Source organism: Schistocerca gregaria, chromosome 1, assembly GCF_023897955.1.
Source record: "Schistocerca gregaria isolate iqSchGreg1 chromosome 1, iqSchGreg1.2, whole genome shotgun sequence".
Classification (NCBI taxonomy): Eukaryota; Metazoa; Arthropoda; class Insecta; order Orthoptera; family Acrididae; genus Schistocerca; species Schistocerca gregaria.
Window position 1 is genome coordinate 860311635 of NC_064920.1, and position 17222 is coordinate 860328856.

Genomic DNA, 17222 nt, shown 5'->3' on the forward strand with positions numbered 1-17222 from the left:
TATAGTAATTCACATTATGGACCTGGGAAATGCCTGGAAAAGCTGAGATTAGACTGAGCAAGTATTATACTTTCCAGAAAACAAAGATGACCACTATGCAATCTAAAAGTTACCTACACTCAGTTATACCAGAATCCATCAAAGACATATTAGCAACTGACCTGTTCAGACCATTGCCTGAGCTTGAGGAAAATACACCCAAATTCTGGTTGCAAAGGAATTAGTATCCACATTTGAAAGTTCTATCCTCTGAAGAAAGCTACCAGCAAAGCCATTCTTAGTAAATTTGGAAAGAACAATTTTTCTTGTCAGGTGTGTACACCAAAATGAATCTTAAGTGACAACAGATCCCTGTTCCGATCCAAGGAATGGAGGGAGATGCTCAGAAGACATTAAATAGAACAGATTGCCATTTCTCGCTACAGACCGACCTCAAAACCAGCTGAATGGACGAGGAAAGAACTGAACGGGTTATGTAGGACGTATTTCCATGAGAAGCATTGTTCATGGAAGGAGTACCTGGAAGGGTTTGAACATATCAGAAGCCACTTACTGCACGATTCAACAGGATTCGTGCCATGTGAGATATTACTTAATCAAGGGCCTGACAAGTGTCTTTTGTGAGTTAGTGGAACACACACCTGAAAGTAATATAACCTGAGAGAGTAAGCTAGAGCTTGTTGAACTGAATATGAGGCAAAAGTTGTTGAGACAAGAGAGACATGATAAATTAGAGAAATTGATAACATATTGAGTATGAGACTTAATGTTGGTGTAAGAGCGTGCAAAGTCAAAGAAAATAGATTCAGAGATGCATATAATTAATCATGTGTATAAAGGACCAATATAGAATTGTTAGGATACAACATCCCAACACCGCAGAGCTGGACTATGCTCAAACCAAATGAATACATGGCAAGGAACATAAAGAAATATTACCCGCATGAAGGTAGGGGTAACCCGGATCAAAGGAATGAGCAAGACAGTTAAATCATAGGTAACAGGCAGAATTTTTGTCTGTGTACAGAGTGGTAATTGGTATGCTTCCAGATGAGTGAGATTCTTCTTTCTTTTTCAAGTCTCGCTCCTCTAGCATCTTTCCTGTCCATAGATTTAAGAGGACTGTAGGCCTAAATTCATTGGATGATTAGCAAATCCTGGCAGATACTAAGGAGTAGTTAAGAAAATAGAAGAGTTTATTAATTATGTCAATAAATAGATTAAATGGTGGTTATTCAGACAACATCTAGAATGTAGTAGGGGTTATTGTTTAAGTTATTATGTTGTCATAGTCATATGGTTGTCCAGAAATTCCAATTAAAACCAATTAGTAACCTATATTAAAAACAAAGATTCCAAGACTTACCAAGCGTGAAAGCGCCGGCAGACAGGCACATTAACAAAACACACAAACACACACACAGAATTGCTAGCTTTTGCAACCGATGGTTGCTTCTTCAGGAAGGAGAGGGAAAGACGAAAGGATGTGGGTTTTAAGGGAGAGGGTAACGAGTCATTCCAATCCCGGGAGCGGAAAGACTTCCTTTAGGGGGGGGAAAAAAAAAAGAAAAAAGGGACAGGTGTACACTCGCACACACATACACACACATATCCATCCGCACATACACAGACACAAGCAGACATATTTAAAGGCAAAGAGTAAGGGCAGAGATGTCAGTCGAGGCGGAAGTACAGAGGCAAAGAAGTTGTTGAAAGACAGGTGAGGTATGAGCGGCGGCAACTTGAAATTAGCGGAGGTTGAGACCTGGCGGATATCGAGAAGAGAGGATATACTGAAGGGCGAGTTCCCATCTCCGGAGTTCGGATAGGTTGGTGTTGGTGGGAAGTATCCAGATAACTCAGACGGTGTAACACTGTGCCAAGCTGTGCTGGCCGTGCATCAAGGCATGTTTAGCCACAGGGTGATCCTCATTACCAACAAACACTGTCTGCCTGTGTCCATTCATGCGAATGGACAGTTTGTTGCTGGTCATTCCCACATAGAAAGCGTCACAGTGCAGGCAGGTCAGTTGGTAAATCACGTGGGTGCTTTCACACGTGGCTCTCCCTTTGATCGTGTACACCTTCCGGGTTACAGGACTGCAGTAGGTGGTGGTGGTGGGAGGGTGCATGGGACAGGTTTTACACCGGGGGCGGTTGCAAGGGTAGGAGCCAGAGGGTAGGGAAGGTGGTTTGGGGATTTCATAGGGATGAACCAAGAGGTTACGAAGGTTAGGTGGACGGCGGAAAGACACTCTGGGTGGAGTGGGGAGGATTTCATGAAGGATGGATCTCATTTCGGGGCAGGATTTTAGGAAGTCGTATCCCTGCTGGAGAGTCACATTCAAGGTCTGATCCAGTCCCGGGAAGTATTCTGTAACAAGTGGGGCTCAATCATTTTTGCCTCTCAATCATTTTTGAAAAACCTTAATCCTACTCCCAACATCACCACAGCCGAAGCCCAGGCTATCCGTGATCTGAAAGCTGACCGATCCATCATCATTCTTCCGGCTGACAAGGGTTCCACGACCGTGGTACTTGATCGTCGGGAGTATGTGGCTGAGGGACTGTGTCAGCTTTCAGACAACTCTACATACAAAGTTTGCCATGGTAATCCCATTCCTGATGTCCAGGCGGAGCTTCAAGGAATCCTCAGAACCTTAGGCCCCCTACAAAACCTTTCACCTGACTCCATCAAACTCCTCACCCCACCGACACCTCGCACTCCTACCTTCTACCTACTTCCTAAAATTCACAAACCCAAACATCCTGGCCGCCCCATTGTAGCTGGTTACCAAGCCCCCACAGAACGTATCTCTGCCTACGTAGATCAACACCTTCAACCCATTACATGCAGTCTCCCATCCTTCATCAAAGACACCAACCACTTTCTCGAACGCCTGGAATCCGTACCCAGTCTGTTACCCCCGGAAACCATCCTTGTAACCATTGATGCCACTTCCCTATACACGAATATCCCGCACGTCCAGGGCCTCGCTGCAATGGAGCACTTCCTTTCACGCCGATCACCTGCTACCCTACCTAAAACCTCTTTCCTCGTCACCTTAGCCAGCTTCATCCTGACCCACAACTTCTTCACTTTTGAAGGCCAGACATACCAACAATTAAAGGGAACAGCCATGGGTACCAGGATGGCCCCCTTGTATGCCAACCTATTTATGGGTCGCTTAGAGGAAGCCTTCTTGGTTACCCAAGCCTGCCAACCCAAAGTTTGGTACAGATTTATTGATGACATCTTCATGATCTGGACTCACAGTGAAGAACAACTCCAGAATTTCCTCTCCAACCTCAACTCCTTTGGTTCCATCAGATTCACCTGGTCCTACTCCAAATCCCATGCCACTTTCCTAGACGTTGACCTCCATCTGTCCAATGGCCAGCTACACACACCCGTCCACATCAAACCCACCAACAAGCAACAGTACCTCCATTATGACAGCTGCCACCCATTCCATACCAAACGGTCCCTTCCCTACAGCCTAGGCCTTCGTGGCAAACGAATCTGCTCCAGTCCTGAATCCCTCGACCATTACACCAACAACCTGAAAACAGCTTTCGCATCCCGCAACTACCCTCCTAACCTGGTACAGAAGCAGATAACCAGAGCCACTTCCTCATCCCCTCAAACCCAGAACCTCTCACAGAAGAACCCCAAAAGTGCCCCACTTGTTACAGAATACTTCCCGGGACTGGATCAGACCTTGAATGTGGCTCTCCAGCAGGGATACGACTTCCTAAAATCCTGCCCCGAAATGAGATCCATCCTTCATGAAATCCTCCCCACTCCACCCAGAGTGTCTTTCCGCCGTCCACCTAACCTTCGTAACCTCTTGGTTCATCCCTATGAAATCCCCAAACCACCTTCCCTACCCTCTGGCTCCTACCCTTGCAACCGCCCCCGGTGTAAAACCTGTCCCATGCACCCTCCCACCACCACCTACTCCAGTCCTGTAACCCGGAAGGTGTACACGATCAAAGGGAGAGCCACGTGTGAAAGCACCCACGTGATTTACCAACTGACCTGCCTGCACTGTGACGCTTTCTATGTGGGAATGACCAGCAACAAACTGTCCATTCGCATGAATGGACACAGGCAGACAGTGTTTGTTGGTAATGAGGATCACCCTGTGGCTAAACATGCCTTGATGCACGGCCAGCACAGCTTGGCACAGTGTTACACCGTCTGAGTTATCTGGATACTTCCCACCAACACCAACCTATCCGAACTCCGGAGATGGGAACTCGCCCTTCAGTATATCCTCTCTTCTCGATATCCGCCAGGCCTCAACCTCCGCTAATTTCAAGTTGCCGCCGCTCATACCTCACCTGTCTTTCAACAACTTCTTTGCCTCTGTACTTCCGCCTCGACTGACATCTCTGCCCTTACTCTTTGCCTTTAAATATGTCTGCTTGTGTCTGTGTATGTGCGGATGGATATGTGTGTGTATGTGTGTGCGAGTGTACACCTGTCCCTTCTTTCTTTTTTTTTTCCCCCCCCTAAAGGAAGTCTTTCCGCTCCCGGGATTGGAATGACTCCTTACCCTCTCCCTTAAAACCCACATCCTTTCGTCTTTCCCTCTCCTTCCTGAAGAAGCAACCATCGGTTGCGAAAGCTAGCAATTCTGTGTGTGTGTTTGTGTGTTTTGTTAATGTGCCTGTCTGCCGGCGCTTTCCCGCTTGATAAGTCTTGGAATCTTTGTTTTTAATATATTTTTCCCATGTGGAAGTTTCTTTCTATTTTATTTACATCATCATTAATTTGAACCCAACAATTACGTTTGTTATTGTCTCTGTTGCATTTCGAAATCTTCTCTATCGTCTTACTTTCTCTTTTCGTTTGTACAAGAAGTTTCACTTTGTATTCATCTTCCATTTTTCCGTAATCTACCATACATTTTATCCTGCCTAATTATACTCAATAATACGTAATTTACTTCCAACCATAACCTAAAATTTTCAACGCTTTCAACATAACCGCTGCTATAAAATCCATTGTTCCAAGTTTACAAACATTTCGTGTAAACTCGTGAATACTATTTCACAGCTTCAGTTCCTCTCACCCATTACACAACCATCTCAGTTTTTTCCAACACCTTTCGTTTTATTTCCATTCCCGTTTTTCCCACATAACCGATCATTTTTTAGCAGCTTCCCACAGGTTTACACGTTATTATTTCTTCATCAAACAATTGTTAGCCTCATTCTCATAAGCTGCCAGTACATAACCAGTCCTTTGAATACATTTACACACATATTCTTCGAGATTTTATTCGAAAATTTTTTTCGAATTTTATTTTTTCGGAAATTATTTTTTCGAAAAATTTTTTTTTTTCGAAATTTTCTTGAATTTCCCCACCCTTTAGCGTGATCTGGAGACAACATAACTACCCAACCTTTGCACCCATTGTTGTTCAGCAACCTAAGTTCTGCACATGATCAACATAGCTCATCTCAAACCAACACTTTTTTGACTTTTTTCACACCTTTATCTCTCCCTATATAAATCTCTATTTACTTTCACTTTAATCTCATATTACCCTTTCCACCTACTAATACCATGTCAACCTCAAAACATCCCTACAACGACCCCATTAAATTTTATTTACATTCCCTCCGCAAACATGCCATCACCCTAGCCAGATTACGCTCCCATATTTTATTTACTCAGGCTTGTCTGACATTTGGCATTACTCCCAAAGGCCTCACACTTAAAGTTCCCATCTCTGGCTGCAATCCTTCTTTCCATCAGTCCTTATACCAGTTCCAAACAGCACAATCCATAGTCCTCACCCGCCTAATCCTTCACCTATACATCGACTCGGCCAATGAACACACCCGTCAACTCCTATCCCAAATCAAAGTCCTCAATCTTTCCTCTCCCACATCCACACCGGCTGTACATAGCATCCTCCTACAGGCCAACCGCAAATTAGAACAACATGCCACCCTCCACCTCAAAAAGCTATCCAATCTCCTGGTTTCCCACCTCCGGAAAGGCAACTCACTCACCCTCCATAACCTTTCCAACAAACCTCAACCTCCTCTCATTGCATACAGACCCAGTCTCTCCCATCTACTCAATCTCCCACTTCCAGCTCCACTTCCCCCAACACCTCAAAATTCTACTCAACACAATCTGGAACCACAACACCCCAATTCAGTAGTTAACCTTTCCTCCAAACCCCTCTCCCAATCCGAAACCTCTGTCCTATCCAAAGGCCTCACCTTCAGCCCCACTCCCAGGTTCAACCAAACTGCCCTTGTCAAAGATTTACTGTCCTACAATGGTAGTCTCTGCTGGAAATATCACTTTGCCACGAAGAAAAACAATCCTGATCCCACTCCTAATGATCCAACTCCCCAAGACACTATCCAAATTGAACCCTGCCTGCAACAGTTCCGTCCTCCATCACAGCGGGACCCACCTCCTCTTCCTCAAAATCACCCTCTCCAAACCTTCCAGGAATTTCTCACTTCCAGCCTTGCCTCTCAATCATTTTTGAAAAACCTTAATCCTACTCCCAACATCACCACAGCCGAAGCCCAGGCTATCCGTGATCTGAAAGCTGACCGATCCATCATCATTCTTCCGGCTGACAAGGGTTCCACGACCGTGGTACTTGATCGTCGGGAGTATGTGGCTGAGGGACTGCGTCAGCTTTCAGACAACTCTACATACAAAGTTTGCCATGGTAATCCCATTCCTGATGTCCAGGCGGAGCTTCAAGGAATCCTCAGAACCTTAGGCCCCCTACAAAACCTTTCACCTGACTCCATCAAACTCCTCACCCCACCGACACCTCGCACTCCTACCTTCTACCTACTTCCTAAAATTCACAAACCCAAACATCCTGGCCGCCCCATTGTAGCTGGTTACCAAGCCCCCACAGAACGTATCTCTGCCTACATAGATCAACACCTTCAACCCATTACATGCAGTCTCCCATCCTTCATCAAAGACACCAACCACTTTCTCGAACGCCTGGAATCCGTACCCAGTCTGTTACCCCCGGAAACCATCCTTGTAACCATTGATGCCACTTCCCTATACACGAATATCCCGCACGTCCAGGGCCTCGCTGCAATGGAGCACTTCCTTTCACGCCGATCACCTGCCACCCTACCTAAAACCTCTTTCCTCGTCACCTTAGCCAGCTTCATCCTGACCCACAACTTCTTCACTTTTGAAGGCCAGACATACCAACAATTAAAGGGAACAGCCATGGGTACCAGGATGGCCCCCTTGTATGCCAACCTATTTATGGGTCGCTTAGAGGAAGCCTTCTTGGTTACCCAAGCCTGCCAACCCAAAGTTTGGTACAGATTTATTGATGACATCTTCATGATCTGGACTCACAGTGAAGAACAACTCCAGAATTTCCTCTCCAACCTCAACTCCTTTGGTTCCATCAGATTCACCTGGTCCTACTCCAAATCCCATGCCACTTTCCTAGACGTTGACCTCCATCTGTCCAATGGCCAGCTACACACATCCGTCCACATCAAACCCACCAACAAGCAACAGTACCTCCATTATGACAGCTGCCACCCATTCCATACCAAACGGTCCCTTCCCTACAGCCTAGGCCTTCGTGGCAAACGAATCTGCTCCAGTCCTGAATCCCTCGACCATTACACCAACAACCTGAAAACAGCTTTCGCATCCCGCAACTACCCTCCTAACCTGGTACAGAAGCAGATAACCAGAGCCACTTCCTCATCCCCTCAAACCCAGAACCTCTCACAGAAGAACCCCAAAAGTGCCCCACTTGTTACAGAATACTTCCCGGGACTGGATCAGACCTTGAATGTGGCTCTCCAGCAGGGATACGACTTCCTAAAATCCTGCCCCGAAATGAGATCCATCCTTCATGAAATCCTCCCCACTCCACCCAGAGTGTCTTTCCGCCGTCCACCTAACCTTCGTAACCTCTTGGTTCATCCCTATGAAATCCCCAAACCACCTTCCCTACCCTCTGGCTCCTACCCTTGCAACCGCCCCCGGTGTAAAACCTGTCCCATGCACCCTCCCACCACCACCTACTCCAGTCCTGTAACCCGGAAGGTGTACACGATCAAAGGGAGAGCCACGTGTGAAAGCACCCACGTGATTTACCAACTGACCTGCCTGCACTGTGACGCTTTCTATGTGGGAATGACCAGCAACAAACTGTCCATTCGCATGAATGGACACAGGCAGACAGTGTTTGTTGGTAATGAGGATCACCCTGTGGCTAAACATGCCTTGATGCACGGCCAGCACAGCTTGGCACAGTGTTACACCGTCTGAGTTATCTGGATACTTCCCACCAACACCAACCTATCCGAACTCCGGAGATGGGAACTCGCCCTTCAGTATATCCTCTCTTCTCGATATCCGCCAGGCCTCAACCTCCGCTAATTTCAAGTTGCCGCCGCTCATACCTCACCTGTCTTTCAACAACTTCTTTGCCTCTGTACTTCCGCCTCGACTGACATCTCTGCCCTTACTCTTTGCCTTTAAATATGTCTGCTTGTGTCTGTGTATGTGCGGATGGATATGTGTGTGTATGTGTGTGCGAGTGTACACCTGTCCCTTCTTTCTTTTTTTTTTCCCCCCCCTAAAGGAAGTCTTTCCGCTCCCGGGATTGGAATGACTCCTTACCCTCTCCCTTAAAACCCACATCCTTTCGTCTTTCCCTCTCCTTCCTGAAGAAGCAACCATCGGTTGCGAAAGCTAGCAATTCTGTGTGTGTGTTTGTGTGTTTTGTTAATGTGCCTGTCTGCCGGCGCTTTCCCGCTTGATAAGTCTTGGAATCTTTGTTTTTAATATATTTTTCCCATGTGGAAGTTTCTTTCTATTTTATTTACATCATCATTAATTTGAACCCAACAATTACGTTTGTTATTGTCTCTGTTGCATTTCGAAATCTTCTCTATCGTCTTACTTTCTCTTTTCGTTTGTACAAGAAGTTTCACTTTGTATTCATCTTCCATTTTTCCGTAATCTACCATACATTTTATCCTGCCTAATTATACTCAATAATACGTAATTTACTTCCAACCATAACCTAAAATTTTCAACGCTTTCAACATAACCGCTGCTATAAAATCCATTGTTCCAAGTTTACAAACATTTCGTGTAAACTCGTGAATACTATTTCACAGCTTCAGTTCCTCTCACCCATTACACAACCATCTCAGTTTTTTCCAACACCTTTCGTTTTATTTCCATTCCCGTTTTTCCCACATAACCGATCATTTTTTAGCAGCTTCCCACAGGTTTACACGTTATTATTTCTTCATCAAACAATTGTTAGCCTCATTCTCATAAGCTGCCAGTACATAACCAGTCCTTTGAATACATTTACACACATATTCTTCGAGATTTTATTCGAAAATTTTTTTCGAATTTTATTTTTTCGGAAATTATTTTTTCGAAAAATTTTTTTTTTTCGAAATTTTCTTGAATTTCCCCACCCTTTAGCGTGATCTGGAGACAACATAACTACCCAACCTTTGCACCCATTGTTGTTCAGCAACCTAAGTTCTGCACATGATCAACATAGCTCATCTCAAACCAACACTTTTTTGACTTTTTTCACACCTTTATCTCTCCCTATATAAATCTCTATTTACTTTCACTTTAATCTCATATTACCCTTTCCACCTACTAATACCATGTCAACCTCAAAACATCCCTACAACGACCCCATTAAATTTTATTTACATTCCCTCCGCAAACATGCCATCACCCTAGCCAGATTACGCTCCCATATTTTATTTACTCAGGCTTGTCTGACATTTGGCATTACTCCCAAAGGCCTCACACTTAAAGTTCCCATCTCTGGCTGCAATCCTTCTTTCCATCAGTCCTTATACCAGTTCCAAACAGCACAATCCATAGTCCTCACCCGCCTAATCCTTCACCTATACATCGACTCGGCCAATGAACACACCCGTCAACTCCTATCCCAAATCAAAGTCCTCAATCTTTCCTCTCCCACATCCACACCGGCTGTACATAGCATCCTCCTACAGGCCAACCGCAAATTAGAACAACATGCCACCCTCCACCTCAAAAAACTATCCAATCTCCTGGTTTCCCACCTCCGGAAAGGCAACTCACTCACCCTCCATAACCTTTCCAACAAACCTCAACCTCCTCTCATTGCATACAGACCCAGTCTCTCCCATCTACTCAATCTCCCACTTCCAGCTCCACTTCCCCCAACACCTCAAAATTCTACTCAACACAATCTGGAACCACAACACCCCAATTCAGTAGTTAACCTTTCCTCCAAACCCCTCTCCCAATCCGAAACCTCTGTCCTATCCAAAGGCCTCACCTTCAGCCCCACTCCCAGGTTCAACCAAACTGCCCTTGTCAAAGATTTACTGTCCTACAATGGTAGTCTCTGCTGGAAATATCACTTTGCCACGAAGAAAAACAATCCTGATCCCACTCCTAATGATCCAACTCCCCAAGACACTATCCAAATTGAACCCTGCCTGCAACAGTTCCGTCCTCCATCACAGCGGGACCCACCTCCTCTTCCTCAAAATCACCCTCTCCAAACCTTCCAGGAATTTCTCACTTCCAGCCTTGCCTCTCAATCATTTTTGAAAAACCTTAATCCTACTCCCAACATCACCACAGCCGAAGCCCAGGCTATCCGTGATCTGAAAGCTGACCGATCCATCATCATTCTTCCGGCTGACAAGGGTTCCACGACCGTGGTACTTGATCGTCGGGAGTATGTGGCTGAGGGACTGCGTCAGCTTTCAGACAACTCTACATACAAAGTTTGCCATGGTAATCCCATTCCTGATGTCCAGGCGGAGCTTCAAGGAATCCTCAGAACCTTAGGCCCCCTACAAAACCTTTCACCTGACTCCATCAAACTCCTCACCCCACCGACACCTCGCACTCCTACCTTCTACCTACTTCCTAAAATTCACAAACCCAAACATCCTGGCCGCCCCATTGTAGCTGGTTACCAAGCCCCCACAGAACGTATCTCTGCCTACATAGATCAACACCTTCAACCCATTACATGCAGTCTCCCATCCTTCATCAAAGACACCAACCACTTTCTCGAACGCCTGGAATCCGTACCCAGTCTGTTACCCCCGGAAACCATCCTTGTAACCATTGATGCCACTTCCCTATACACGAATATCCCGCACGTCCAGGGCCTCGCTGCAATGGAGCACTTCCTTTCACGCCGATCACCTGCCACCCTACCTAAAACCTCTTTCCTCGTCACCTTAGCCAGCTTCATCCTGACCCACAACTTCTTCACTTTTGAAGGCCAGACATACCAACAATTAAAGGGAACAGCCATGGGTACCAGGATGGCCCCCTTGTATGCCAACCTATTTATGGGTCGCTTAGAGGAAGCCTTCTTGGTTACCCAAGCCTGCCAACCCAAAGTTTGGTACAGATTTATTGATGACATCTTCATGATCTGGACTCACAGTGAAGAACAACTCCAGAATTTCCTCTCCAACCTCAACTCCTTTGGTTCCATCAGATTCACCTGGTCCTACTCCAAATCCCATGCCACTTTCCTAGACGTTGACCTCCATCTGTCCAATGGCCAGCTACACACACCCGTCCACATCAAACCCACCAACAAGCAACAGTACCTCCATTATGACAGCTGCCACCCATTCCATACCAAACGGTCCCTTCCCTACAGCCTAGGCCTTCGTGGCAAACGAATCTGCTCCAGTCCTGAATCCCTCGACCATTACACCAACAACCTGAAAACAGCTTTCGCATCCCGCAACTACCCTCCTAACCTGGTACAGAAGCAGATAACCAGAGCCACTTCCTCATCCCCTCAAACCCAGAACCTCTCACAGAAGAACCCCAAAAGTGCCCCACTTGTTACAGAATACTTCCCGGGACTGGATCAGACCTTGAATGTGGCTCTCCAGCAGGGATACGACTTCCTAAAATCCTGCCCCGAAATGAGATCCATCCTTCATGAAATCCTCCCCACTCCACCCAGAGTGTCTTTCCGCCGTCCACCTAACCTTCGTAACCTCTTGGTTCATCCCTATGAAATCCCCAAACCACCTTCCCTACCCTCTGGCTCCTACCCTTGCAACCGCCCCCGGTGTAAAACCTGTCCCATGCACCCTCCCACCACCACCTACTCCAGTCCTGTAACCCGGAAGGTGTACACGATCAAAGGGAGAGCCACGTGTGAAAGCACCCACGTGATTTACCAACTGACCTGCCTGCACTGTGACGCTTTCTATGTGGGAATGACCAGCAACAAACTGTCCATTCGCATGAATGGACACAGGCAGACAGTGTTTGTTGGTAATGAGGATCACCCTGTGGCTAAACATGCCTTGATGCACGGCCAGCACAGCTTGGCACAGTGTTACACCGTCTGAGTTATCTGGATACTTCCCACCAACACCAACCTATCCGAACTCCGGAGATGGGAACTCGCCCTTCAGTATATCCTCTCTTCTCGATATCCGCCAGGCCTCAACCTCCGCTAATTTCAAGTTGCCGCCGCTCATACCTCACCTGTCTTTCAACAACTTCTTTGTCTCTGTACTTCCGCCTCGACTGACATCTCTGCCCTTACTCTTTGTCTTTAAATATGTCTGCTTGTGTCTGTGTATGTGCGGATGGATATGTGTGTGTATGTGTGTGCGAGTGTACACCTGTCCCTTTTTTCTTTTTTTTTTTCCCCCCCCCTAAAGGAAGTCTTTCCGCTCCCGGGATTGGAATGACTCGTTACCCTCTCCCTTAAAACCCACATCCTTTCGTCTTTCCCTCTCCTTCCTGAAGAAGCAACCATCGGTTGCGAAAGCTAGCAATTCTGTGTGTGTGTTTGTGTGTTTTGTTAATGTGCCTGTCTGCCGGCGCTTTCCCGCTTGGTAAGTCTTGGAATCTTTGTTTTTAATATATTTTTCCCATGTGGAAGTTTCTTTCTATTTTATTTACAATTAGTAACCTATGGTATATTTCATTATGATAACAGGAGATATAAACAAAGTATCCAAGAAGTCATATCTTATGTAATTGTTTGGAAGTTAAATTACAAAAATAGTAGTGCAAGACTTGATGGTAAACATTTTATATAAGGTTTAAGTCATATGAAACATGTAACAGCTGATGCGTGAATGTCATTCGTGTGTGCACAAGTTGTCCTATTTATATCAGAATGTATTTACATGTTGTAATGATGAACGATGTATGATGATGATAGAGTAACTCATGAAGAGTAGAGAAATAATGATTCGATAATCTAATTTGCTGTTGAGGTTGATATCTTTGTGTTATTGGATTGAGGGTGAAGGCAGAATGCTCGCACTATGTGGTAAACTAATGAGAACTGATATTTCAAATTTTGAATCTATATAACAAAAGGTATTTACCATCCTATCGGTGATATTATTAATGACTGTTCAAATTCAGTAAAAATAGGCTAGGGCAGAGTAATATAGCTATCTCTTTGGAAACTGGTTCAGAGACAACCACATTAGTGATAGACTTACATCTGCATAATCTAGTAAGGAGTAAAGGATTGTCAATTATTTGTATTATTTATAATACATTGTTTAATATATTTTGTGTTACTAGTGTGTTAAGAGATAGAGAACAGTCACTGGTTAGAGATAGTTCCTCTCCTCCTTGTGAGGTGCTGAACTGAGGTGATAGTGGTTTGGATGGAAAGCCCTGCTGAAAAGATGGCAAGCTCAAGGGGTAATGGAAACAAAGTTAAAAAGTATTTTTGTTCTGTGTTTCATAATATATATCTAGCATTTCATGGCACACACTAACTGTTCAAGAGAGAAATTTATTGTACATTATGTAAAGAATTTGTGTAAACTGTTTCCTATTTTTCCAATACGGTGTGTTATATATTTTGTATAACATTTACTGTAGAGGCAGTTTACAACTGGAGTCAGAGGGATTTACTCAACATTTTATAATTTTAATGATTTCTTGGATTTAATGTCTTATCTCTTTTTGAATATGTACAAACTTTTCCTATATTCATTTTCACCTCCAGCTACAAAGAAGCCTTTTTGGACAGGGATGTAAGGAGTCCGCAGCCCCTTACATAAGGTAAATGTAGTTTGGTTTCACAGAAGTCGAGGTAAGCTAGATATTGACAGCTGAGTGCCACAGAGATACAGCAATTGCTAGTAAGTGGACTGCAGGCAGCATGCAGGAAGAAGTCGCAAAGTGAGCTGTAAGAGAGCCCGTAATACATTCTGTCAACTGAGTGTGTCCCCAATGCCACAGGTTGACCTTCAGCAATTTATTGATCATGACATAAGAGTTTACTTTGAAGTGTTTAAATAAGTATCTACATTGTACCATGATTACTCATTTCGTGTCAACTGTGCCAGCCGCCTACAACTGGTCTTCAGCAAGGACTGTGGTGCCGTTTTGCTAATTAATGCTACAGCGTGTGAAGATATCAAAGAGAGACCTGTGAGCAGTATAACCATCATTAAATTCTAAGCTGAAGGGAGTACCTGCATCACATTTGTGTAAAACCAAGAATGTAACACTTAATTAGAATGGAACACCACAGTGATTATTGCTACACTAGGACATTATTGACTGTGTTAATTCAGTATTCAGCAGCTGAAAGACTGATACAGAAAACACCCACAACAGTATTAGCTGATCAGCCCCTTATCCTTAGCGCACAGTCAGTGTAACTCATTTATTAGGCTAATATTCATTGTTTGAGTGATCAATAACATCTAAACCACTTGGGAGAGTTTCAGTCTGAATGTTCAATTCACAGGTACTCTTACATTGTCGTCCAGACAGTTGCCAACATGCCTCTTCTTGTTGTAGACACACTGTATAGTATTGCTGAGTGGAGCAGGGAAGAGAAACTGAGTCCAAACCTTGGTTCAAGAGAGACAATATAGAGGAAATCATTAAAAGTAATCATAGATTACAATCAATGAGTCAATACAGGGCTGCAAGAGGTCAGAAGCTTTTGTGTCACAATGCCATGTCTCACATCCTTTATGCTTCCATTTACATGGGTATCAGAGGCTTATATCCATGTCCACGTTGTTTACCATAACGAGTTGTTTACATGACTATCGGGCAACTTACCTGTCTCAAGTTGTTAAATCAGAGTAGCTCCTGAAAATATAATGAAGATCTGAACCTCCAACACCACTACGTTTGGAGTTACAAGAGCAACTTCCAATAGATACAAACAGCAATGAATTAATTGTTGTAGAGCTCTTTTTATTGGTTGTAAAACCTTCATTATCTTCAGGAAATCCATAAAACAAACAAACAAACACACACACACACACACACACACACACACACACACACACACACACGCACCAGAGGACAGTGCCAGAGTAACAATTAAAACTCACTGCTTCTTTCAGATTTCTATTTTATAACTGTGAACAATACACAACTATACAAAATAAGAAAATTTTCACCATTCTTCTTCTATAAGAAGTTCAATAACAGCAAAATATGTAATAAGACAATCTTTTTGATTCAGGACTTTCATCCTAATCATCATTAGCAATATAAAAATTCACAAAAGCCTTATGAAGGATATAAAAAGTTACATATATTGGTCCACTTTACACTGCAAAGCTAAAGCCATTTATATGACTGTACACTATAAAGTTCAGAGTTTTACACTGCCCCCAGGAAGACTGCTATTACACAGCCTATAACATCGTAGATCATTTACCAATCTCTGCACGTTCTGGGTAAACGATGGAAGGTCCTGCATGGAAATAAAATACAACAACATGAATAGCTCTTACAACAGCAGCCTAATAGGGACTAATAAATTTTTCCTTATACATGATGAACAGTTATGCAGAGGAAGGAGGGATAGGGTATGCTAAGGGGATATGGCGCGTCGCGGTGAGGTGTGTGTGTGTGTGTGTGTGTGTGTGTGTGTGTGTGTGTGTGTGTGTGTGTGTGTGTGTGGCAGATACAGCAATGCGAGTGTGGTGCATACAGAGATGGGGTTGTGTGGGATACAGTGACGAGGGGAGGGGCGGACGTGGGGCGAGAGGTGTGGCGCCGGAGCGGGAGGGGGGGGTGGCAGGGGATGAGAGTTGGCATGGGTGAGAGGGAGTAGGGGGGGGGGGGGAGGGCATAGGAAGGTGGGAGGCAGTAGGGGTTGTAAGTTGGTGAGAGCGGTAGTGAAGTGGGGGGAGGAGGAGGGGGAGGAGGGGGTGACGAGAGGGCTTAGCGAGGTGAATGGTAGGAGTGTGGGTAGGGGGTGACGAGAGGGCTTAGCGAGGTGAATGGTAGGAGTGTTAGAAGGGTGAGAACAAATGAATTGAGAGCCCAAGGAGGAGAAAGACAAGAAGGGGTAGGAGGGTGAAAAGAGGGAGAATATGGAACTTTCATAATTCTATGCTTACCACTTCTTGCCTGAAATTTCTTTGTAAAATCTCCTTTTGATCATTATCCAAACCCTCAGTAGACTGCAGAAACCTGGGGAGATATTCACTGTAAAAGGCAGTAAAATTTACAGATGCCATGTTGTACATTGCTGTTGTAATTTCTTCTTCCAGCAAAGCATGAGATTTGTGTATAAGTGAATGAAATAATACTGTCAAAAACTGCCCCAGCAACTCTTCCTGGAAGATACTCTGCAGAAAGACATTTACAACAGGCATTAGTGCAACCTAACTGTGTTCATGTCAGAAACACAAGTGCAAAACACATTCAATTGACTAATGAAATACATATCATCTAACTAAAATTACACAAGTAACATACAAATTAAAAATATGAAACAACAAAAATTATTCAGTTATACCCTGATATACCGTAGGTCCAATACAATGTGGATTCAGATATAACGTGGTGTAAGAATCTAATTATAGTTTGCAGGTCTCTGTAATAACATTTACCCCTGCAACCTTAAAGCCTTGAAAACAATAACCGCGAGGAATATGGGCAAATAAACTTAACCATTGGTCTTTCTTATTATCAAGAATGGTTGCTGGACAGAAACCTGAATACATGTGTCATGCTTAACATTGTGAAGCAGTCAACAAAATGACTATGAAAAAATGGTTGACAACAGTTGAAATGAGCAAAATCATAATGATGATCATGCATAATTCAGTCAGCATCTATATTTTTCTGCAATTGCTATGATGTAGCAGTAACAATGATTAAATCTCAAGTCACAAAATTTCACATTGATTTACATGGC

At 44.3% G+C, this 17222-nt stretch overlaps 1 protein-coding gene across 3 annotated transcripts in view; it reads right to left on the minus strand.

The window, feature by feature from the left end:
* Positions 1-15402: 15402 nt before the first annotated feature.
* Positions 15403-17222, minus strand: part of LOC126272879 (exportin-6-B) — a 303000-nt gene continuing 301180 nt past the window's right edge. For all 3 annotated transcript variants that reach the window (XM_049976134.1, XM_049976114.1, XM_049976125.1), the window contains exons 18-19: positions 16420-16650; positions 15403-15767 (exon numbers count right to left, since the gene is read on the minus strand). In XM_049976134.1, the coding sequence (XP_049832091.1) occupies positions 15666-15767; positions 16420-16650 (333 nt within the window). In that variant the 3' untranslated portion in view covers positions 15403-15665. The remainder of the gene's footprint in view (positions 15768-16419; positions 16651-17222) is intronic.